Source organism: Andrena cerasifolii, chromosome 6, assembly GCF_050908995.1.
Source record: "Andrena cerasifolii isolate SP2316 chromosome 6, iyAndCera1_principal, whole genome shotgun sequence".
Classification (NCBI taxonomy): Eukaryota; Metazoa; Arthropoda; class Insecta; order Hymenoptera; family Andrenidae; genus Andrena; species Andrena cerasifolii.
In genome coordinates this window covers 5,530,389-5,557,135 of record NC_135123.1, presented here as the reverse complement: position 1 = coordinate 5,557,135, position 26,747 = coordinate 5,530,389, and the positions used below count along the sequence as shown (strand labels likewise).

Genomic DNA, 26,747 nt, shown 5'->3' with positions numbered 1-26,747 from the left:
GTTGCGTTTTTTTTTTAATTTTCGAGTTACCGATTTTCCCTTGCTAGCCGTGTATCGTACACCACACGCTCGTAGACTCTGTCGACAACATATGATTACACAATGATTAATGCCATTGTCACCCTTAGCGTACATATGCAGAAGTTTTATTTCAAGACTTTCGTATACAAGACAGTTCCACGTACAAGGCTAATCTTTGCATCGTGCAGTGGCCGCAGTATATTACTTTCGACGTTGTCATTGGCATTCCTACTCGCGTAAGATAACAGGTCTCCATTTATAACCGGAGATTTATCAATGTTATTAATGGCAGCAGGAATAGATCGATATCTAAAGTGTCCCCCCGCATACATAGGGAGGTCCCAACGAAGGAAGATCAGGTGCATCCCTGCCTCAGTTGCGCAGGGCGCAGTGGTCGAACTTACAAAGTATTCGCATTCATTCGTTATATGCAGGAACGAATGATAAATGGCCAAGTCCGCGTTCAGAGTGGGCATCGTCCTTTATATTGCTACGTATTGGGTTCAAGGAAACGATTTTAGACGATCTCTCGTTAAGTTCAATCATTTGAAACGGGAAGCTTGTGCTGCGGAGCTTTATCGTACTATGCACATTACGCGCGATACGTTTAACAAAATCGTACTCGTTTATTGCTACTCCGCAGCATTTGATATTCGTGGAACGTTCACTCCTGTCGTTTGATCGAATTCCAATGAATTAAACTCGCACAACAATCGTTCGATCCGCGGACGACCGTGGCTGGGTCTATTTTGACCCACGCTCGCGACAGCCTCGCCGAACTCCTCAACTCATGTTGACTGATTTAAGGGGTATTTGCGGGTTCGAGGTTACAAAAAATCATTTTCTTTTATTATCGACAGTAACCCTTTAAGGATGTTGAGTTAAAATTTTATGAAGAAGTTCGAAATATTGTCGAAGTTGTTTCGTTGAGAATCAAAGCAGGCAACGCCATCTACGCTCGGTAGGTATTCACGGGTAATAAGCGTTTGTCTTCAAACATTGTTCCTCGAACTAAGTAGTGTGCATGAATAAAAGAAAAGTAAACGTCAGTTTGTTTAAAAATTTTTTACGATATCTTTTTATGACTTCAATCTAGTGGACATCCCACAAATAGGGTAAAAGACCCAATTACTGACACCTAACCAATTACTGGCACCTTAAGCTATTTTACTTAAAATAACGAATAAACAAACGTTGTAAAGTCATACACAAAAAGAATTATGTAATTCAACCTATAATCTATACTATAGATTATATAGTATAGTTTATTTATTCGTTATTTTAAGTAAAATAGCTTAAGGTGACAGCAACTGGTTAGGTGTCAGTAATTGGGTCCTTTACCCTACTTAATACTAATTGATTCTTTTGTTTTTAATTGAAGAAAATAGGTGTTAAAATTAGGTGAAAATCGAAACTTCTTATTCAAACACATGCCAGTTTGGGTTCCTACAGTTTTCTTTTTTATTTTTAGGGAGGTCTCCCAGTTTTAGGCTTCAACTTTAAGAAACCATTTGATTTTTTGGTTTCCAATGATCGAACCAGGTGCTGCATTGCATAACTTTTTTTTATGACAATATAAAAATGGGAAATTTTTATCAAGATATCTTATATAGTTATTTGGAAAAACTCCCTAAACATTGTATCATTTTTAGGCGTCAAACCTGCAACTACCCCTTAAATCAACGCATCGCGGAGAAAGGGCGCGTTTGGGTCGGAAATATAGATTTAGATTTTCAAAACGATATCCAGAGTTCGAAACGAGTTCTTCAGAAGCCAAAGTGATCAACTGCATGAAATGAAAAGTGTAGGAAATTGATAAGTTATAAGCACACTTATCGTGTGCTTAAGTACTAAAGCTGAGGAATTTTATAAAGTGGAGTTGATCGGCTTGGCCTCCGAGACCCACAAAAATCACTCGAGAAAATCGAGAATCACGTTCTTAAGTAATAGAAAAAGAAAGGAAGATGCGTTTGGGTCTAAACTGACCCAGTCACGGCCTGCCACCAGAAGCATCGCCTCGCCGAGAGTTAAATACGTTTATTTTCGTTTAAATACCATTTGAGCACAATTTTCGCATTCTGCATTTTTTCTATGCCAATCGTAGACGAAGGTGCTTTTCAAATTCGTGTAACCACCTTTTCGGGAACTTAAATCAATTTCCATGTACGTTACTAACGTTCTTATTATCGTTGTTTAGAAATTAAGTACTTGGTGGCTTCAATGTTGCTGCTTTCGTAGAATATTATTTTGCTGTGAGAGGAACTTAAAATTTTTAGGGTCCTTGTATGACGATATTTATATAACGATTAAGTTCCTGAATAGAGGATTAACAAACTTGAAAAATACCCATACACTGCGTATAAATCAAACTTGTACTCGCCTTCGTTCCTCGCAACAATGTTTTTCACGTCTTGTATAAATCATAAGTAGGGTTCCGTGTAATTGACAATTTTTTTACCAAATTCTTAGCCACTCGTTATCTTGGCTTCTTCTTAAATTACATTCGATCGTATCGTCGGCGAATACCTAGAATAAAGGGAAAGCATTCCAGTATATCTAAAGCTGATAATCATTCGTTGATTTCTTATATCTTGATCATAAATAATCGTTCCTGGCAATCCACGGCAAACAGTTGTTATTAACAGATGGTTCTTTATACTCTTTTACTTAGCCATAATATCAGTAGTTACAAAATACATACGTTATAATTGTTTTTTAATTAACGTTATCGCGTCGGTTATCGTGACCCCCCTGTTAACGCCTCTGTTTGAAGAAATACCAAAAGACTTGTCCTAGAAGAAAAACGAAATCCTTTAACACCGATTATTAACCCCTTCCACCTCTTTAATATGATTGTACCAGTGAAACTGATAAATTTGCTAAATACAATATGATTCACTATAACTTAAGGTTCGATCACTTAATCGTGATAAGTCGCTACCTTCTCTCCTCGTCGCTGGCTATAAAATGTGAAAGACATACAAAATAAAGCCTTAGCCTTCTCTATCTTCAGGATTTAAAAAATTTATCTAACTACAAAATTAGTTACATTTTATTAATTGCGTAATCGAAAGGTAATATCTTATTGACCATTAATGTACACTCAAGTATTCGAAGAGCTAATACACTTCATCGAATACATGATTACGTTACCACGAAATTTCTTGATAAAATTCAAGAAATTTTCTGCCGATTGGTTTACTAAAAGTCAGCAGTAATAAACTTGAAATGGCAGTGGCGGATTTAACAGGGCGGCTGATGAGCAGTTGCCGCCTAGGCCCCTGCACAGAAAGGCCCCAAAGGGCCCCGTGACCAATCAAAATTATGATTACGTATAGGTATCCAAATACTACAATTTCTTCGTACTATTACACTTGGCCCGTTTTTAATTAACTACCTCTTCATTTCCCCGAAAAATGGGCCCCTGCCCAGAGGGCCCCCAGGGCCCTATCTTAAAAAAAATTATGATTTTAACCAAACATTATATTTGTTTTCTGTACTACTACACTTAGCCCGTTTTTAGTAAACTACCTCTTCATTTCCCCGAAAAATGGGCCCCTGCCCATAGGGCCCTATCTTAAAAAAAATTATGATTTTAACCAAACATTATATTTGTTTTCTGTACTACTACACTTAACCCATTTTTAGTAAACTACCTCTTCATTTTCCTCCAAAAATGGGCGCCTCAGATCGTGTGCCACCTGTACCTTTTTTCTTAAATCCGCCACCGGACAATAGGAATGTTTATAAAATGTTTCAGGTGTGAATACATAACAAAATTTCGATTTATACATTGTGTCAGTTATATTTATTGCTTCAACTGCATTTCAGTATGCAGATTCAGATGTATTTTTAATCACTTAAAGGGGGCAGTAATTTGTTTATTGATCCCGATTAAGAGATCGAAAATCGAATGGAATTGTTACGAAAATGAAATTAAAAATATATTTATCTAAATAAATGCGAAAGATGGTAAACTGTGATAGGGTATGTTAACAAAAATATGAAAGAAAACTTAAACCTGGTTCATTCTATGATTTAATTGGCTGTGCTTCCGAATGGTCCCAGTGGCCGATCGATGCGAGATTTGTGGGTAAGGGGTGGGGAGCGCGTTTGGACCCTAAATCTAAAACTGTTGCTCCGGGAATTTATTAATTTACGGGATATTAATAAAAAAACTTTTAGTATTTCTGTTGACTTATTCCGACATTATGCATTCCACTTTCCAACTTGTTCTGGATATTAGTATTGGTTTGGGCTAGATTAGTGCGGGGGGCGCTTAAAGCGATGTAAGTTTGGAGATTTGAACCAGAAACTTAGAGATGCGATCCATCCTATTATACAGGGTGGATACCTATTACTTTATTATAGGTATCTACCCTGGATACCTAGGATAGACAATACTCTAGGGGGGTGATTCTATGGGCCAAAATAAGACGAAAATATAGAATACAATTTTTTAATTTCGCCCTTCGTTTTCGAGAAAATTGGCTTTAAATTTCAGCTAAATACGCATGCCATTTAGGTCGTCAAATTGTGGGGAGAGCAGGATGTAACCCCATTAGGGCTACGTGTATGCAGTTCAAAAAAATAATTTGTAAAAAAAAATTAACAATAATTTTTTATTAATATTTCGGAAACTAATAAATTCCCGAAGCTACAATTTTAGATTTAGGGTCCACACCCCCTCCCCACCCACCCCCTCAAGCCTCGTGTCGATCGACCACTGGGGCCATTCGGAAGTATATCCATTTAATTTTATAACTTTCTAGAAATTGTATTTGAACTTGTTCACGCCAGTGATCCTCCAGGGAGTGATCGGTACAACCGCAGCCATTTGTGGCAAAACCGGAAGTAACATAACCTAAACATTCGTTAAATCGTCTGCTTTCCAACCCGCTTGTTTATCTATCTCTTTCTAACCGTATTTCTGTCTCTTTCCTTTTTACAGTTTCTTTCTCTGTCCGCTTCCGCTGTTGCCACAAATGGCGGCAACCAATCAGCGACGCTACAGGTTGTTCCGATCACTCCCTGGAGGATCGCTACTTAGTTCACGCTATCTATGAACTACCACTTAGGGAAATAAGTTTTTAAAATTTTTCTATGCTTCCAAAGGACAAGTATTTAAATGCTGTGGGATTTCAGATTTATAAAAAGGAGGCAAACAAATGAGGGGAATATATACACCTAATTGAAACAAAAATGAAATTAATCTACTGTAAAATTAGTATAAGCCCACACTTGTGACACATTGAATATGAAAATGTAAATTGAGAAATGCAACCACAAGCACAGAAATAACGGTCAATAAGATACTCACGTGTAAGTTAATACCTTTGCTTTACATAAAACGCAGCCATAAAACTACACCTCCATGCAGATAACAAAGAAATCGTTTTATTAAGTATACTCTATACTACGCAATAACAAATTGTAGACGCGTTGATTAAAAAAAAAAAAAAAATTGTCAAGGCATTCAATCCCAAAACGTCCTTCGAGCTCAGCTCCGTACGAAAAATAGTACATATCGGTTCGATTCGGTAACAAACGTACCAACGCGCGTCCAAAAGGAGCCTGAAAATTGTAACGCATAATTCTTCCATTAATTCGGGAATGTTACTGCAAGTAAAAAATCTTGTGGGCGTATATTTATTTCGAGATTATTGCTCCGCTCACAGGCAGCTAGGAAAACAAACATTGCCCGCAGAAACATCGTCGGAGACCAATACTTTAAGGATTCTTGAATCATTACTTCTTCGATCACGTTTGGACAACAAAAAAAAAACTGTTACATAAACGTCCTTATGTAAGCCAAATAATTATTCACAGGTTAGTTAGAGTAATTGCGAAGGAAGTAGATAACGTTGACAATTCGGTAAATTAGTAATTAACAGTGAGTAATTATAACGTAGACGATCATTATGCTGTGTGCAAGAAAGTAACTGTTATCGCTCAACTCCGTTATACAAGAAAAAAATACAATAATGTATGCCCACTTTTCGTGAAACTGTGTATTATTATAAAAAAATATAAAAAAAAAATAAAACCAACTCCAAAGAAATAAAATGGACTAAAAGGAAAAAATAATTTTTGCCCTCATTTAATCTACGACTCCCATATTTTTTAAGTCGGTGCCAGATGACAAATGATGAGACGCCGACTTAAAAAGATGAGACTCGTAGATCAAATAAGGGGAAAAATTATTTTTACTTTTCAGTGCATTTTTATTTTTTCAGAGTCTGTGAATTTTTTTTAAATTTTTGAAGTCGGTCAAAAATACCTACCCTTGCATTTTTTAAAACTGTTTCTCCCCCAAAACGCTAAAAGTGGACGCACAACATTTCTGCAGTAAACCATCGACAGGTATATAATTGGTAGTATATTATTTATTACCCCCTTCACTGGGCACAAGACTTTTTACTTCGACGAGTATATACGCGAATTTTACTTTGAAGGATTCCTTGCCGAGCATTCCAGCGGACCCAAGGTAAGTGAGAAACCACTTACTGGTCCCTCTTAGGCACCCCTCGTGAACGAATCGAATACACGATATATAGCCTTTATAAAATAAATAAAGATCTCTATCTTAACATATAGACGTACACAGTTTTATCTACCGACGGTGTACAGGTACACAATACTTCCAGTTGACAATACAGCACTGCCGTATGTTTTACAAACATTTCAAGCACCATATACACACGTGTATGTATATATATATTTTTTCATGTATATCATATAGGTGTCATCTATAGTCTATACTATCAAATAGATTTTAGAATTACAGCGCGCGCGCCTAGTGCGCCCGCCGCGTCAGTTATGTAAAAAGTTAAATAGAAAATCAATCAAGACGTGAGAATCTATACTTTCGGAGCCTAGAAATATATATATATATATATATACAGTTTTCGAAATGGTATTATAATCTAGTTACAAATCCAATAAGATTACATATATTTTCGTACAGCTTACTAATTGCTTAAATAACGACGTAATACTTTGTATTATACGTTCTCCCGAGTCGTCGGCTTCTTATTGCATTAGGAAGTTTCTTATTAACGGTCACACACTGCTCGAGGTGCGATTGAGAGGAGGATAAGTCTCGGTATCATAGGAAATCTCTCTGTACCGACATCCCTCTGCATTACGTCCTCGCGATAACATTGTGCAAATATACCCTCGAGCTGCAATGAGCAAACTGTCCCACCCAACGATTTACGACGAACCTGTAAACCTACGAATACACGTGTCGCGTTTGTCCAGCAAGCAACGAATATTTGCGTCGCGCGTGCTCCGTTCGATACTGCGAAATCTTCGTAAAAAGGAAGAGTCCAACGCGACGTCGACAGCGTGAGAAATATAGGTCTCCTATTTCTAACAGGACGAAGAGCACCAAGGAGCAACAAGTGTATTTCTAGTAAAATATAGTACAAGAATAGATCGAATATACCGCGCCAGCATCCCTCGTTTTAATCGAGATACACAGATGCGCAGACAACGAGCAGAACCCCTCCACTCTGCGGCAAGGAGACGATCGTCCGTTGTTTACGGCCTGGCGTATAAATAAATAATGCTCAACAAGAAATAAATACATCTCCACCGAAACAACAAACACGTCTCCGCCTGAACAGTATCGCATGCAAGGATGCTTCTCTAAAACGTAATCGCAAGCTTCGGTCGCTCCGCGTGCTATTCGGTAGAAACTCCCGCAATGTACTGTACAGAAATACAGTCAGACGCGAGGGAGGCCAACCAAGATTTGGACGAAATTAAAGAAAAAGGGCCACGTGGACGCGCGATTACCCAAACAACGCCAAAGCTGAAGCAACGGCAGGCACAAAGAAATCGTCGCTCCCCGCTGCGTGAACTCCTACCACCAGAGGTGACAAAACGTTCGGACCAACCACAGAAGCCTCTTCACCGAACAGAAGATTAAACACTTGGAGTGGCGCAAGATTTTAGGAAACCGGGAACTCTTCCTCATCTCCCAGCCAACGAAGCATTCCTGGACACCTAGGCGCTACCCTCACTGTTCCCCAGGGAACGCGAGCGCGAAAGCACGCGGAGAGGGTTGCAAGTTGCGGCTTGCAAGCAGGGTTGGCGGAAGAATACACTCCCGGAGGAGTTGTGCCCAGTATGCAAGTATCAGTGGTACGTGTTACAGTAAATTCTCGCTATGAGCTCATCTCGACTGCGCGTTAAGCGCTCGTGGCTGTTCCCACTGCTTCTTAGAATCATTCCATCGAGAGCGAGTGTTCCTGTCTTGCTTTGTCTTTCGCGTACCTACACTCTGTCTCTCTCTCGCGCTCGGAATCGTCGACGCTACTCGTTAAGCGTTCACCGCCAGCCCTGAGCGCGAGCCCATAGCGAGAGTCGACTGTAATCCGCTTCCCTAACCACTGTTCCCCCTCTAGTACTCCTTCCCACGTCACTGAGCTCCAATAGCTGCTCGCGTTCCCCCTCTACTACGTCACCGAGCCCCTTTTCCCCCTCCTTCTGGCAACCCTGCTCGCAAGCTCCTCGGCGTGCTTCCACGCCGACGCCACTCGAGGTGTTATTATTTAAGGAAGCCTGCCTGCGAGCAACCGCGAGGTTTCTAAGGGGACAGGCTCGCCGGGCTGTTTTCCACAGAGTCTGATGCATGGGATCTCTGGGCGATGGCGATGAAAGGCGTGGAATTGGCAGCGTCTAGCGGCGCCGTCGGGATGCTGCCACGGCGATGAACGGTCCCGGCATAAGGCAGTTCGCTGTCGGATTAGAAAAGTTCGGGAAGGAGCTAGGGCAGAGCTGCCCGCGTACCCAGCCGCCCAGCGTTTTGCTCCCCGTGATCGGGCTAGCTTCCCGGAGGCAGCTAGAAGACAGTCACGGCCTTGTCGTGGTCAGCAAGCGAAGAGCGAGCTCGTTAGGTCAACAGTTGCGATTAGTAGTGCCATTATTCACCTGTGTGCCGCCCCCTGTTTCGTAGTCGGCGGCGCGGTGCTTCTCCTCCGCTAAGCAATGGCGCCGCTCCCTGAACAGGTCCGCCACGCAGTTCACCTACGGAAAGTTTCGAAATCATTCCACTCCCCCGCCCGCCCACATCGATCGGATCCGGATGGAGATTTAAAAGCCATGCTGCATTAAATTATATGCTTCGTTCCCTGGCTATCGGGCGACGGACGCGGGGTCCATTTTGACCCGCGCAAGATTTCCTGTTAGACCTCCAGTGCATCGGTGTTGCGAATTCGCGAAATTTCTAGCCTCTTATAGAAGTGATATTAATAAACGATAAGTGGCGTAAGTGGGTGGGTCAGAAGGGATCCGGCGTCCGCTTTGCTGGGGTCAACGCGTTATTTGTGGCCGAAGATGCTGGATATTTCTAATGGAGGAAATATATCAGATGCATGGAGGTTGTTGGAGTTCTATGGATGTCCCTAGGAGTCGACTTATTAATCCTGATTCAATGGATTCAGAGGAGTTTTATATAAGAAACAAATCTGTCTTTTTATGAGGTTCGTTTTTGTTCCGTTAACTTAGCTAACTTTTGCAAGCAAAGAATCTCTGTTTAACTTAATCCTCTGGTTCTCTAAGCACAGTTTCGTACCAGCACAGTGGTGTTACAAAAGTTTCGCTTGCAAAAGATATTCCTCCAGTGCTTTTGAACCCTTTCTGTACGTTTGCTATCGCTGAAGATTAATGGATGTACTTTTTAAGGCCGTCGCCTATTTTGGCGGAGCGCGGCGGCAAAGAGTTTATAAACAATTGACGGCCGAAGCGTAGCGGCAATTAATTAATTATTATTCATTTCCTCGATTCGCTTTGCCGCGACGCGCTTCACCAAAATGCGCGACGTTTATTAAGGATTTCTTGGACGTAGGAAGATGAATGTCTGATGGGGCATTTCGTGTCACGAATCTCTGTGTCAGTGACACTGTTTTCATCGATTTCCATCGTCGCGCACGGCGAAAGAGGGGCGCAGAGGTTGGGTGCATAGCGCATTTCATATTTATGATCGCACAATAGGATAGTTAAGGAGAATAATGCTCACCACGACCAGTGCCACGATGGTACCAAGGGTCGAGCCGGCCAGCACATCGCTCCAATGATGCTTATAGTCGGACACGCGTGACAGAGCGGTGAACCAGGCCATAAGGAGGCACACCAGCTGCAGGAAGTGTTTCAGCAACTTGCTACCCTTCCATGTCAGTCTTAGCTGCAAGTACAGCTGAAGGAACGCGACCAATTACATACAGTTGAAAGCATGGTAGCCAATAAATAGCATGGCATGACCTAATGCAGTAGTTCAGGGAGTATTCTCACTTGCGAGCCAAAGAGGAACGCGTTTTTCAGTAATTTCTGCGGGAAAGGTATTAGTGCGAATCAATTGAGATTTGAACACGAGATAATATAGCTACTGTACTTTGATATTCTTTCCCATTTTCAAAATATGAGCGCTGTCTGTGAAACAATCGTTGTTTAAATTAAAATCTCGCTCCTACTGTATAGGAGACAGCAATTTCGAGGGAACTATTGTTTAAAAAACGAATAAGATTTTTACTTCGTACAGGCGAGAATCGCAGCCCTCTGCGATTCCTCCCACCGCACAGTGGGGATATTTTGCGATTTTATGGCCAACACTACGGAAATGAAATTTTTTAATTTTACAAATTTAGTACAAATGTCGATTGAGGAATTATATCCATTTTCGTGGTCAAAACCTGAGAACTTATTTTTAATATATAAAATTCGGCACTTTTACGTTCTAATATATGAGAAACTAAATTGTCCGAAAAACAGCACTTACAAAAATTACGAACGATAAAGATCTTTTTATTATTTACTTTTATACACTTTTTTCTTTGTTAGAGCAAGCCTCTGCTACAGTGCAGCAGGGCGTAGCAGAAGGGTTATCGCTTCTGACGACAAACAGTCAAACAGAGGATCGAGGCTGAATAAAATCGTTTAAAAAATAATAAAAAGGATTCTAATGTATAATATGTGAACCAGTCTTGGTCACAGTTATGTCGTATGTTAGATAAGACACACTGGATCGTGTTTAAAAAAATGCATATAATTACAAGATTAGCAACTATTAGCAATTAATAAATGTATTTATAGAATCAAAATAGTCGAACGTAAAATAGGAATGAAAATCATTGCAGGATATTATGGGGTTGATAAATATTTTATGTATTGAAAATTGATTCTTATATGAAAAGGTTATTTCTAAAACACTACTTTAAAAATTATATAAATTATGTATTAAAAACCGAAACATAATTATTTTTAAGAAAACAAAAAGATATTTAGCAACTATTAGCAACTAATAAATGTATTTATAGAATCAAAATAGTCGAACGTAAAATAGGAAAGAAAATAATTGCAGGATATTATGGGGTTGATAAATATTTTATGTATTGAAAATTGATTCTTATATGAAAAGGTTATTTCTAAAACACTACTCTAAAAATTGTATAAATTACGTATTAAAAACCGAAACAATTATTTTAAGAAAACAAAAAGATATTTAGCAACTATTAGCAATTAATAAATGTATTTATAGAATCAAAATAGTCGAACAAAAAATAGGAATGAAAATCATTGCAGGATATTATGGGGTTGATAAATATTTTATGTATTGAAAATTGATTCTTATACGAAAAGGTTATTTCTAAAACACTACTTTAAAAATTGTATAAATTACGTATTAAAAACCGAAACATAATTATTTTTAAGAAAACAAAAAGATATTTAGCAATTATTAGCAACTAATAAATGTATTTATAGAATCAAAATAGTCGAACGTAAAATAGGAATGAAAATAATTGAAAATTGATTCTTATATGAAAAGGTTATTTCTAAAACACTACTTTAAAAATTATACAAATTACGTATTAAAAACCGAAACATAATTATTCTGAGGACAAAAAGATATCTTACGCACCACCAGGAATTGAATCCACGCCTTCAAATTATTTTCAGATCTTTGGATAACACAATATAAGTGTTTGAATTGCTACTCGAAAATCTGGATTAATTCTTTGCGATCGGTTTCACCTCACGTGACCATAAACATTGCGAGTCTACACGAGCTTTCTATCAAAACATTTAACAGTAAAATTGGTGGCAATCGATACTCGCATTAGTTCTTCAATTGACATTTGCATTTATTTTGTCGAATTAAAAAATTTATTCTCGTGGCTTTGGCCATAAAATCGCGAAATCTCCCCCACTGTGCACCGTTCCCTTCACTTTCGCCACAGACGGAAGGGCAAGCCGATATGAAGCTAAGTAAGCATCGATAAATTTGCGCAAAGAGAAGAGGAACTTACCGCCAGGTACACCATGGTGTAGGCAGAGAAGGACGAGTGCCCGGAGGGGAAGGATAATCTGAAACGATCAACGTTATAAATTGCACCGTGTCAAATAAATCTCATCCGCCGATCGTCCCTACGAAAGTTCCTCCTTTTTCCAACGGCGTAACTCGCTATCGTCATCAATATACACGCGCCCCATAATGGGACCCTATTAATTTTATCGCGATTAATTCCAGCCCGTGTTCCGCGGCGATTACAATCGGCGGATGCGTGGCCCGAAGCGTGGATCGTAAAGATTCGACGGAGCATCCTCCACTGGGCGCACCGTGGAAGAAAAAAGGGAGAACCAAAACCGAAACCGGGGGGTGGAAAGAGGTGGGGGGGGGGGGGCAAGAAGGCGGAGTGGACTAAGGACTTCTATCTGGAAGAGTAATTGGCCATCAAAAAAACTGCACCTTTAATCGGACATTATCTGCCCTCTCCTTGTATTTATCTTTCGCTCTTCCTTTTCGCCTGACTCACCCTTCGCGGCAGCGTTCGTCGAGTTATAATATTTAATGGCCTCACCACGCGTTCGTAATTTTGTTTACACTGGTTAAGTATCCTGGGGAAGCTGGCCGCTGAGGAATGTTACTTCTTAATCGGTTGTGGTTTCGAGGGAGGTATTTTGGTGAGGGATAGCTTTTTGATAGTGTTTGGTGATGGGAAGTTTTTATGCAGCAGTGGGTTTTATATAGCTGTGTGGTTTTGCAGAATTTTGAGTATTGAAAACGTGGATGTAATTGAGGGTAATTTTGACATTTCAGGTAGGGCAGACCGGGGCTAATTGACGAGGTTGGGAGACTAATTCCCTTTAATTGTTGGCTTATGTTATAAATTATGCTGCGATGTGTCACAGTGACAAAAATTTGCGTGTTCTATCAGTGAAAGTGAAAAATTTAATAAAAGGTCGGCGGGAAGTAAATATTTTTGTTTCAATTATTTATGAATTTTTGTCCACTAAAATTGTGATACATTGACTATAATTTAGGGTATGTTGTATTTTATTTTTTAGGAGGTTTTGTACGTACGACCCTTAACATGTTGACAATGTCGTACGGGGTTACTTGATTAAGCATAGGAATACTACTAAACATTCCACTTTTTATCCTCAAGATCCAGTCGAGGCAAAGAGTTTAGCTGCTCAAATCCACTTCCCCTCCCACCACAAATTCCTCCAAACTCACCCCTACCAGTTTTACACCCTATCCTCCCTTCGAACTCTCAGGCCTTCCAAATAGACCATAACAAACAAGTAGAAAATAATTACAGTATCTAACACCGTGATACTTAATAAAAAATATAACAGTGTGAAGGGGTGGAAAAAAAATTGTTTGTCGTAGGATATATATGTACGCCGTTCGTATATATTGATGGAACTGTGACAGCGTATATATGTATACGCCTTTCTCAGGCAAAGGGTTAAAACTGAAAAGTAAATGTCAAGTCAACTAACCCCACAGCTGTGGTTTATTGACTTATTCGTCTCACTACTCTAAATATAATAAAAACTACGACCTAGACTGAATTAAAACAATTTAAAAAATTAAGCCTGTATACCTAATGATATTTGTAAACTTTTGGTGTGCAACAAGTCAACAAAATACCAATGGTTTATTTATAAAAATTAGAAATGTTAAAAATTAGTCAACTAGCTCCGGTCTTCCCCACCCCCTTCTTAGTGTTGATGAATAGATAGTGAGGTGGATAGAATAAGAAATCGCTTCTTTATAATGCAACATTAAGCATTCGACTAATTATTAAAAAATGTCGTGACAAAGTTTCTTTTAACGTTTTCGCCAAAATTGATGTCCCTTTTGATGACCATGGATAGAATTTCTAAAATTTCTGTCTTATAATCGCACGAAATTAAACAAGAGAATTAATCTGAAGATCCTAAATTATAATCGAGAAAATTTTACTTCCAAAAGAAACTAAAATTATCATCAAATTTTATAATCCTTTTTTTTATATGGATAAATTATTATCTCTGTTATAATCGACAAATCCACCTCAGTCAGGAATAAACCATATACACAATCTTAATTCTCTCAACAACAAAAATGTCCAAATAGTATTAAAATTTTGCCCCTCAAAGTGTTCGAAGAATCATTATATGGAACGAAGCCAGTAAAACAACAAGCAATCCATTCCACGTTCGTAATTTGATATTGCGCAGCTACTTTCGTGGACGAAATTTTGGTTGATGCAAAATTGGGTTTCGAGGAGGGTAATGAGCAACGATACTCGTGCTTTTGTGCGTGGATACAATGAAATGAATCGCTGTGTTCGACAGTGTTAAGGGGTCATGCTCAGTCAGGAGGCCGAAAAAAGGGTGGTCTTTGGAAATTTTTTACTCAAAAGCTATAACGCATTTCTCAAAAAATCTTTTTTCCTTTTAAAGATTGCACCTAGTACCATGCATCGTAATTTTTTTATTTAAAAATATTTATCAATAACTAAGTTATTGTCCATCACTCGAAGGTTCTCTAAAAAAAAGGGCTTCTGCGGTGACCGCTGCTGCTCGAAAGTCGATCATCTAAAATAAAAAATTCAAGAGAATTTACTTATTATATTATATTATCTAGTATCTGAACGAAGGATTTTTTCATCCGATGCTTAGTTTTCCTTTAATTGACGAAAATCAGGCACGATTTATGTTAAAAATTGAAACATTTACTTTAAACCTCAGCCATTTTTTCCCAAATCAAGATTTCGAAAAATCCTTCGTTCAAATACTAGACAATACAATATAATAAGTAGATTCTTTTGAATTTTTTATTTTAGATGATCGACTTTCGAGCAGCAGCGGTCACCGCAGAAGCCTTTTTTTATAGAGAACCTTAGAGTAATTGCCAATAACTTAGTTATTGATAAATATTTTTAAATAAAAAAATTACGATGCACGGTACTAGATGCAATCTTTAAAAGGAAAAAAGATTTTTTGAGAAACGCGTTATAGCTTTTGAGTAAAAAATTTCCAAAGACCGCCCTTTTTTCGGCCTCCTGACTGAGCATGACCCCTTAATTAATGAACAAGATAACTATCTTCATCGACTACTAATACCACCCTTAGAGGGGTGTTAAACAAAGTACAGGTACGCGGCTTTTGAAAACGGTAGCCTGGGCCAATACCAAACAGAGTGAATCGCAGAAGTTGTAATTGAAGGGGTTACCGTTGAAATGAACGTTGACTCCCGAAGATTGGGAAAGGCTGCTCTACGCGTCCCCTCTCTGGCGAGCCGGAGAGCCAGAGGGTGGGACGTATGAATGAATTCTCTGTCAGCTTTTATCGGCCAATTCCTCAAATCTTTCTACACATAAAACTGTCCCTGCATCAAGCGAAGGGCGGATGACCCGCGATACGCCCGACTGCGTGCGCATCAAATGAGCTACCGGCGAAGAGTCCCTTCTTTTTACTACTAGCGCGCGATAACACTCTGCAACTTCCTCCTTGACGGCGGACAACGAAGAAAATAATAATCTATGGGCCCTACCGCGAATAATCCTCGCCTGGTCGATTCCCATAATTGAGGCCGACCGGAAGCAGAAATTGCGTCGTTCCGAGGACTTCGTCGGGTTCCACGATCCCATTAATTTTTAATTAGTCGACAAATGAGTATGGATATTAAATCTAGCGTTGCATGTGATTACACGTGAATTGGCTTGTTAGAATAAATTGTTTTCAGTGGACAGCTTGGAACAGCTTGTGGCAGCTTTTCTGCTTTGAGCAAGTGATGTTGGGATGTGTTTGTCGTTCATACTTTATGCATGGATTTTATGCTCGCTGGTGGCTTGGAAATAGTGCTGTTTCACGGAAAATTGAAATGGAAATTAGTTACCTTTGTTTGTGCTGTGATCTTTTTATCGTTCACAGCGTTTTATAAAATTTCAAGGTGTTGTAAAATTACATAGCATGACTACTTCGATAATTTCATTTTGTTTTGGGTAGATATTCATCTTTCTTGCACTTACCAGCTGAATGTAATTTGTTATTTAATAATTCCAATAACACTACCTTTTAATTTCATATTCAATTTTGTTTTCAATACTAGGTACTTTTACATTTCAATTTCATAATACCATACAATACTTAACACTTTTCAAATATCAACACAGATATTTAAATACTCAACTGCATCCCCAAAATCACTACAAGGGTAGTTTTAAAAACGAGCCTAATAATTGTCCCTCTAAATATTATCCACAAGCCCTAGTAACTCTTACTTGGAAATCTCTACCATTTTCACATCTACTTCACTATTATTCAAAGTTTCAGCCTCCACAATTTACCTACCCCCACGAATAAATCATCCACACTCCAAGCTCGATATGTTTAGCTAAAATAATAATTTACCCCCATTTCAATGATTCAAAATCGAGCTTAATAATATCCCCCTAAATCTTACCCACAAACTCTACTAACTTCTACTTGGAACTTTCGACCACTTTCTCCCCAAACTTCACCACTAGGGTTTATACAAAAGGCGAATTCTGACAACACCTGTTTTCGAATTCCACTATTCCCCAAAAAGCGGTTGAACCCGGTTTTCGAATTTTCACAGAAAATATATAATTAAAATAGAAAATAAATATTTGTTCATATTTTAAAATTTTTCAGTTTTTTTTTTAATATGTAGGTATGGAATTACAAAAATATAACAAACTACAATATACTGTATCTATACAGAACCACATAAATAAAAAAACTAAACTAAAATCCGTAGAAAATATAAATTATAAATCTTTGTTTCGTTTAGTATTTTTCTTCCGAAAATAGGAACTCATGAAGATTAGTTTTACAGTAAACTATTACCGACTACAATATGCTTGTGTCCGAGGCGATTTCAAGTCAAAGTGTTAACGTTTTTAATTAAATAATTAATTCATTTTTACATATTAATTCTAGTATATAAAACTGTTTTTCTTTTAATTTAAAACCCGGCTTTTAAACACAGTTTTTAAAAACCGACAAACCCTATTCACCACCACCAAAAATTCCGCATCCCCTAAAATTCACCTACCACAACGAATAAATCACCTAGCCTCCAAGCTCTAGGTACGTTTTTGTCAAAGCAAATATTTACCCTCATTCCAATGATCCAAAAACGAGTCTAATAATTACCCCCCTAAATCCACAAACCCTACTAACTCCTACTTTGAAATCTCCACCACTTTCTCCCCAACTTCCCCAACACCCAAAATTCACCTACCTCAACGAATAAATCACCCCGACTCCAAGCTCTAGGTACGTGTTTTGTCAGAGCAAATATTTACCCCCATTTGAATGATCCAAAAACGAGTCTCATAATTACCCCCCTAAATCCACAAACCCTACTAACTCCTACTTTGAAATCTCCACCACTATCTCCCCAACTTTTCCAACACCCAAAATTCACCTACCTCAACGAATAAATCACCCCGACTCCAAGCTCGACGTGTTTTGACAAATGCAATAATTTACCCCCATTGGCTTCGACTCAATAAAAGACCCATGCCCCCCTGCTCCTATTATCGACTAGGATTTCCACTAAACATTAAGAAAGCGACCGTTTTCGGCTGCCGCACATGGCCAATGGGGTGTACGCGCTGGGCGGCGCTGAACGACGTTAGGGGTTGAAAAACGCGAATGGCTCCGCTGGTGTGGGGCACCGTGGGCTACACTGTGACAATGACCAAGGTGCGTTCACGGTAATTCGTCCGTGTAATAGTGTTTCCTGTTGCCAGGGGAGCCGCACGATTCGGATCGGATCCCGTCCATGCAAATCGCCACTGCGCACGGCCTTTCCTCATTGTCATTTGCTGCCCTTTTTTTGCTCGTATCCGTTGGAACCGGCCCCGAGCCGCTGCCCCGGCAAAAACGCAACGAAATTCCGTTGCGAATAAAGCACGGGTGCGGGGCAAATAACGTCTAGGTCGATCGAGAGCCCGAGGATCATCGGAGCACCGCTCAGCGAAAGAGAATCGGCGGCAACAGCTTCTCGGGGGGCATTCCTCTGAGCAAGATGGAATAGGACGATGAGTTGCAGGGGAGTGGCGTTGTACAGGGTGTTCAAAAATTCGTGGTGATTCTACAGGCGTTTTCTAAAGTGCAGGGGAGTGTGGTAGTATTTTCTAAATAATGGGGTGTTGATTTGTATTCGTTGTTAGTAGTCGGCGGTTTTGATGGCTTGTTAAGGTTGCATTATTCTCGTGAGTAAAATTAATGGTTTGGAAAAGATGGGGAAATTGTTAGGTTCTTCAAGTCTGTTTAGTTTTGAAGGTATAATGTGGCGAGCAGCGGTGACGTTTTCTGTGCGCATGACGAAAGAGAATCACGTTAAACTTTCTGTTTGAGGAGCTAAATTTTTTCGTAAATTTAGTTGAAATTAACTTCTATTTTATTTGATTACGTTACAATTTCTATTTGGGGAGCTAAATTTTTCGTAAATTTAGTTGAAATTAATTTCTATTTTATTTGATTACGTTAAAAATTTTATTTGGGGAGCTAAATTTTTCGTAAATTTAGTTGAAATTAACTTCTATTTCATTTGTTTACGTTAAAATTTCTATTTGGGGAGCTAAATTTTTTCGTAAATTTACTTGAAATTAATTTCTATTTTATTTGATTACGTTACAATTTCTTTTTGGGGAGCTAAATTTTTCGTAAATTTAGTTGAAATTAACTTCTGTTTTATTTGATTACGTTAAAAATTCTATTTGGGGAGCTAAATTTTTCTTAAATTTAGTTGAAATTAACTTCTATTTCATTTGTTTACGTTAAAAATTCTATTTGAGGAGCTAAATTTTTCGTAAATTTAGTTGAAATTAACTTCTATTTTATATGATTACGTTACAATTTCTATTTGGGGAGCTAAATTTTTCGTAAATTTAGTTGAAATTAATTTGTATTTTTTATTTGATTACGTTACAATTTCTATTTGGGAAGCTAATTTTTTTCGTAAATTTAGTTCAAATTAACTTTTATTTCATTTGATTACGTTAAAATTTTTATTTGGGGAGCTAAATTTTTCGTAAATTTAGTTGAAATTAACTTCTATTTTATTTGGTTACGTTAAAATTTTTATTTGGAGAGCTAAATTTTTCGTAAATTTAATTGAAATTAACATCTATTTCATTTCTTTACGTTAAAATTTCTATTTGGAAGAGCTAAATTTTTCGTAAAATTAGTTGTCTAGTTCCAATCGTAAATTTCTTGGTAAACGAAGCATGTGCAAATTTCAATTTATGCCTGTGCTAAATCTCATTATCAGTATTGCTTAAATAGTATAGGTACAAGATTTTATGTGGCATATGATTATAATTCGCAGTTTAAACGAAGTGGGATAGTGAATATGGAGTAATAGTTAGCTGAAGAATGGGGGGCATTTTTATTTTATAACTCGAGACCAGTTAAATTTATTGGATTTTAAAAGCTTGAATTGGGACTAGGGAATACAATCCCGGGATCCCGCGATCCCGGCTGCTTTTGAATTCCAAAAATCCCGGGATTTGATTGTAGATATGTGGATTTAATTATAGATATGTACGTACTTAGGTGCTTTGCTGTTTCTTCGTTCCCATTTCCAAAAATTTTCATAATGGTTTACTGATATTATCTACTTATTGAGACGTTATTATTCTTCATTGTTCCACTGTTTTATTATGAAAAATGATTTTAGCTTATGTTTCAGACTAATGATAGAATATAAGTTAGTTTACTTTAAATAAAGATTTAGAATTTTAGCACATAATAAATAATTTTAATTACTGAAATTTTCTGTTACCCAATCAACAGAAAATTCCTCCCGGAATCCCGAGATAGACTTTAAAAAATCCCGGGAGGGTAAATAATGGCCGGGATCGTATTCCCTAATTGGGACATATTATACTCGTGTTTACGATAATTTAGCGTGCATTAAATCAGGACACTTTTATTTTTTGTGCGTTCGGGGGAATATTTTCTGGAATTCGTTTCTTCGGGAACAATGAAGTGGAAGTGAGTGGGGTGCGGATTCGGATAACCAGCTATCATTGTTCTTTTGTCCGTTCCAGCTATTAACAAGCAAAAAAGAGGCGAAAGCAATCATCTCCTTCCATCAACTATAATTTCACATTCTCCGTTCCACGACCGCGTCTGCGATTGTTTCAGTCACGCGATTCAACGTTTTGCGATCTCAGATACTAGATATGATACAGGGTTATTGTCCTTAAAATTCTTGGTCCCAGACCTTCGACGAGATCTTCAAGAATCATATGCCCAGACGGTTCTAACTGCAGAGATCGTACACCGCAGTAAAGTGCCCCATTTATTTAACATAATATAAGCAAAAGAAAATTGAAAATATACTTTTCCCATTAAAAATAAAACCTGGAGTTAAAAATAAAAAGTTACCTGGAATTTATCCAGATAAGTTCAACCAGTATGGGAATAGTATTTTCATTCTACTTTACACAAAATTTACAATATTATTTAGAACACTGTTAATTGAACTAGATTTTGCCCAAATGCTGCATGATGATTTAAATATGGAAAACTAAAATCAAGTGTCACGAGAACAAAGTTAATGGGCCTGACGAATATAAACTAAGCAATTTCTACAAGCAATTCCTTATTAGAAAAATCACTTGCTTAAAAAGGAATTGCTTAAACAAAAAAAAAGGAATTGCTTATTTTCGTACGAATTAAAATTATAAGGAATTGCTGGCTTTGCTAAACCGTATAAGTAAATGCTAGCTGTGACACTCTCGGGATGCCCGTTTTTAAATTACGGAGAATATGAAAAAGAATATTAAAAAAACTTAATACTTAATTTAATTTGGTGTGGTACAACTCAAAACAGTTATCGACACATAGGCCTACATCACATTTCTGACAGTGGTAGTCTGTTGTTTACGAGATAAAGCAATTGCTTACACTTTATTCATTAGGCCCAATAGGTATTACACATTTAACACTATCAACTATTCTGATTCGGACGAAAGAATTTACCTGTATTTTTCCAACTTTTTAATGGATACCTAGCACTGGAAATATTTGTTGCGTCACTCGAATATTAAACACCGTATCACTTATACCTCGTAAAATATTTATTGCAAAAACGTGCGGCTCACTATCTCGGTTAGGGATTGCAATACCGGTAAATAGGTTTCCCGGTAAATCGTGAGAAATACCCTAAAATTTTTACCGGTAATTCGCCAAATTTTTACCGGGAATTCGATAAATTACATATAGCAATACAGCGCATATATGCGTTCATTAATTCCATCGACATCTACTACGTTATCAGTAAAAAAAAAAACACTTCAATTACTAATAAAGACGAAAACCGAAGTATCTCATGAAGAACCAACTCTGATCCAAAGGAAAACTAAGAATCTGAATCAGTCATGAAAAAATGGACGTACTTTCAAGAAGAAAAAGTAAGGAGAAAATATATACTGTGAATCAGAGTTGGGCAAAATGTAATCTAATTACAATTTACAAAGTACGATTAAACTGTAATTGTGTAATTGATTACACATTATTTTCAGTAATCGTTCATTTAGATAATTGACAAAACCAAATGGTCAACTACCTAAATTAACAATTACAGAGAATAATGTGTAATTAATTACACAATTACAGTTTAATCGTAATTTGTAAATTGTAATTAGATTACATTTTGCCCAACTCTGCTATGAATGGCATATGATTTCTCAATGCCTACCCGGCCAACAAGTGTAGAATCTGAGAGCGCTTTATCCGTGGCTGGATTATTTTGTACAAAAATTAGGTAGCGATCAGGAGACCAAAGTTTAGACGAATTAGGTATGTTTTTGCGTGCTTATTTGATAAAAAGAATTGTTAAATAAAAAATATTTAATTACGTATGTAAGTTAAGATTCTTTTCATTGTTTTCGTGGTGACGATCCATATTAATAAATATCGTCAATAGTTATACAAATATATCTATTTTGTGTTATATCGTTTTATATTTTATGTTCAGAATAGTTTTATTTCCATATATTTTTTATAATGCTCGATTAGAGTTCAAAAACAGCTTTTTTTTGTAATGTTTACTCTTATATTTTCAATACCTTAAAAAAATACCGGTAAATTATTCGTTTTGATTAAAAATTGATTAAAAATTTTACCGAATTACCGGTAATTGAAAAAGTCGGTAATTAAGCAATCCCTAATCTCGGTCAAGACAAGTTGGATACGAATCATTTTCTCGCATTGCTACGAAAATTCTGCGCGATAGGTAAACTCCAGAGTGATGCAATAAATATTTCCAGCAGTGTATCTATTAAGATCGATCCAGCATTTACCTGATTTCCTTCAGGAACCTCGCTGAGGTGTTCTCAGTGCAGACGTAATCCTCGATGTATCTGTGATGATTCTCGATTAGGCTGCAATTAACGTTAGGCCTGCAGAGAGTCATGAAATGTGGCCTCAAACGCCCAATCGTGTACTTGGCGATATCCGTGATTAGAACGGTGGTGGCAGCTCCGAAACCAAAGATTCCCACCTGAAGCGCCAAGAAAATAATTCAACGATTAAAGGAACTTACCTGTGAGTGAAGTTCTATCGCAATTATATGAAGAGCCTCGTTCGAAGAGATTACATTCCCACAAAAAAAAAAAAATCCTAATCCCTAGACTAAAAAGCAATTTTAAATACTCTAAAAATATGAGAGCGAAACAACAGAAGAGGAACGTGACGAGCGTCTCTCTTTTTTTCTCTAGAGTCTGTATGGATACACCCATTTGGACAAATGAGGTGTCTTTAGAATTGTCTTGACGTTCCAAATGTTATAGGATATAAAAAAAATAAAAAAACATTAAAAAAAATTAAATAAAAATTTAAAAAATTAAAAAACCCGACTGCTTAAAAAACATTAAAAAATTAGATTAATAAAAAAACATTAAAAAAATTAAATTAATAAAAAAATGAAATTAAAAATTAATTTTTTTAATGTTTTTTTAAGCAGTCGGTTTTTTTTAATTTTTTTAATTTTTTAACTCTGAACGTTGTGACTTTTACTGCGGGCAAAGGGAAAACTACTACACTGGTAATCTCGAGAACGAGGCGAAATATAATTACAAAAATTCTTACCTGTGCCCTAAAAATCTTAATCTATGACACATAATGATTTACATGCTTGGATTCTTTCATATTCCTTTTGCATAACTTCTTTTCAGGCTCGGTCGTTATTTGAATTCAATGCTATTTTATTGAAAACAGTTAACTGAAGTAAGAGATTATTTTGAAATGATTCATTTGTACAAAGCAAGGTGCATTTTCTAAGTTATGTTTAGAATAGAAATAGCAAAGTAATTCAAATATTCAATTTATTATTTCAAATATTATTTTCTATTTTGTTCTTCAAATAATTCTTGTCCAAGCCTCGCTATATGAACAGTTTATCAGTTCTCTTGGATTCAACAGATTTATTTTTCTATCAGTTCTGGAAAACATTCAGGGAAAATACAGCTACCATGATCAAAAGATATTTTATCACCTCTGGATATTTTCTTGTAGATTCTTGAGAACTCGAATATATTCAATCGTTGCTCTAATGAAATGGCAAGGCATGGTAGAAAAAATTTGAAAGAATGACTGCGTTGGCAGCTAACCATATTGCGAAGAAAGGCTTGTCTAACCCTCTGCACTACAACAATTAACACTAATTAAGTTTATAGTCTGACCCCTTTCATTGATCTCTCAACTTAATGTGCCAATGATCTCTTGCAACTTGTGGATTCACATTTATCGTTCCTGATTGCCCGTAAGGATGTCGTTTTATTATTTTCCACATGCTCAACTCGTTATTCCACGAAAATTAAATATTACTTTGGAAGGGATAAATAAACAATAATTAAAAATAAGACGTTACATAAGAACCTTCAGTTTCGCGAGATTCGATTTTTAAAGTATATTCAATATACAAATTCTTTGTATTAAACTACCATTTGAAGAATCTGGTTGTAAATGTGAAACATGTTAATACATAATGTATAGAAATAATTCATAATCAACGGTAGGTACAGTATCCTTCTAATTAATCTTGTACATTTTAGTTGCGGACTCAAAATAGAAATCTATAAAACAGTAGATTTATTCTACAGTCAAATTTGTGTATACTTTTTATAGTGTTTTCTAAAACAGTTTTCTCGAAAATCGAGGCTCCTCCAAAGGATTTTCGTTTTATATCTTCCACGTATCTTTTTCAGAGAATCACCTTTCCCAGATTGCACCATGAATGATTTTAATATTAATAAATAGCCACGTGGAAGCTGTCGTTCGTTATTCTTTAATTAATCAGAAATCTGTCGACGATATTCTGCTCTGCAAATTAGCTTTAGAATGCACTGGCAAAGTATCTGCACTTCCCCCCTGGATCACCCTATACGGAGTCATAAATTTAAATTGTCAGATGTCGATGATCCAATCGGACAACGATAAATAGTTCGACAGAGGGAAGTTGCTACTCAGCCAACGAACTATGAAGATTTATTGTTCGAATTAATTGTACGTAATAAGACATTGACTTTGCAACAATTCTCAATTTATTTTCGTGGCTGTGTCGTACTTGTAACGGTATTATTAATTACAATGAAAAATAGGTTGCTCACAAAATTATCCACCACATAGTAGACGTAAAAAGCAGGAATAAAATCCAAAAATGATGTATATTTATTTATTTGTATTTTCTACTTAATAAATTTTTAGTAAAAAAAGTAAAGATTTTTTTAGTTTTCTTTACAAATTTCTAGGTGTTTCATATTAGGACTCATTTTTTCGAACGCTCAATTTTCACTCTTTTCAGTTTTTTTACTATAATTACAAAACAATTGGATTTTTTTACATTCGACGATGGAAATATGATTATGTATTAGTTCCTTCGTCTCCTCATGTTAGTTTTATTTAAAAAAAACAAATTCCCCTACTTTTGACATGCTTTTGAAATCAGATGTTCCATATTACCTGCCTTTACCCTATTAGTGAGCATCATCTAGCAAAGAAATGCTTAACCTGGGTACAGAGTTGGGCAAAATGTATAATCTAATTACAATTTACAAATTACGATTAAACTGTAATTGTATAATTAATTACACATTATTCTCTGTAATTGTTAATTTAGGTAGTTGACCATTTGGTTTTATCAATTACACAATTACAGTTTAATCGTACTTTGTAAATTGTAATTAGATTACATATAATAAATATCGAATTTAATATTGAATATCTGAATTATATATATATAATAATTATAGTATAATTCAAATTATAATTATATAATATATAATATAACATATATATTATATATTATATTATATATTATATATTATATTATATATTATATATTATATATTATATATTATATTATATATAATATATATATTATATTACATATTATATAATTATAATTTGAATTACACTATAATTATTATTGCATATTATATAAATATTGAATATCTGAATTGTATTACCTAGACTGCATTAATCAACATTTACAGTAATGTAAAAATTGATTAAATATGTTACCTATGGGATGAACGAACTCCACTTAATTAACTGTACTTATTTTCATCAAATAAAAACATTCCTATACAATTAATAAAAATTTTACCTTCGAATCGCGATGGCGTATCATTATCGTATTCAAATCAATTTCATTCCAAGTTCAATAAAAATCAGATCAAGCCTTCGTCCAAATGGTCGACACTTCTAACATATTTATATAACGTAAACAAAAAGTGTGCTTTAAATATTGACAGGAAGCGCGTGCTTCGTATATCTGCTAGTAAACTCATATAAAGGGAAGAAAAGTGTTAAGAGCAGGTGGTGAAATGTTCTGTTGGCCGTAGTCACAAGCTTTTTCTGCTTCCGTGATGCTTTTTTAGGATCATCGTTCTTTCGAAACCAAAGCCAAATGAAACAGGGAGAATGCGAAGGCTTAATCCGTTTTCTCGTAAACTAGAAAGATTTCTTCGAAACCTACCTTGTCGTATGCGTTCCATATCCATGGAGGTATATTGTAACCGAATAATATCTTCGTCGATTCCGACTTGGAGTACCTCGAGTGAATGTATTCGCCAGCGATCATCTGCAACAGAATTTTTACGACTGAGTTATAGAGTTAAGTTGCAACAGGTTCCTTCGATTCTTCATTATTTAATAGTTTTATTTAATAGAAAAATCGTGAAACGATGATCTCTTTAATATCAACGCGTAATTAAGGGGGAAACCCTATTTAGGACGCTAGAAATAAGTTGATCCTTGGGAATTTTTTTCTAAGAAACTGTCGCACGGATCTTTTCCAAACTTTCAGGGTATTTTAGTCCACATTCAAGCAATACAAATTAATTTTTTCGTTACAAAGTGTTCGGTAGAAATGGAGATATAGCAACACGTTCGTTAGG

General features: G+C 36.5%; 1 protein-coding gene across 4 annotated transcripts in view; it reads right to left on the bottom strand.

Annotated features, from left to right (window-relative positions):
- Positions 1–26,747, bottom strand: part of Wun (wunen) — a 68,143-nt gene that overhangs the window by 6,572 nt on the left and 34,824 nt on the right. For 2 of the 4 annotated variants that reach the window (XM_076813872.1, XM_076813871.1), the window contains exons 3-7: positions 26,327–26,431; positions 22,650–22,849; positions 12,333–12,390; positions 10,049–10,225; positions 8,962–9,057 (exon numbers count right to left, since the gene is read on the bottom strand). In XM_076813872.1, the coding sequence (XP_076669987.1) occupies positions 8,962–9,057; positions 10,049–10,225; positions 12,333–12,390; positions 22,650–22,849; positions 26,327–26,431 (636 nt within the window). Of the gene's footprint in view, positions 1–124; positions 2,814–5,396; positions 8,891–8,961; positions 9,058–10,048; positions 10,226–12,332; positions 12,391–22,649; positions 22,850–26,326; positions 26,432–26,747 lie in introns of those variants that run through there. The other 2 variants (XM_076813870.1, XM_076813873.1) reach the window with 2 other exon arrangements.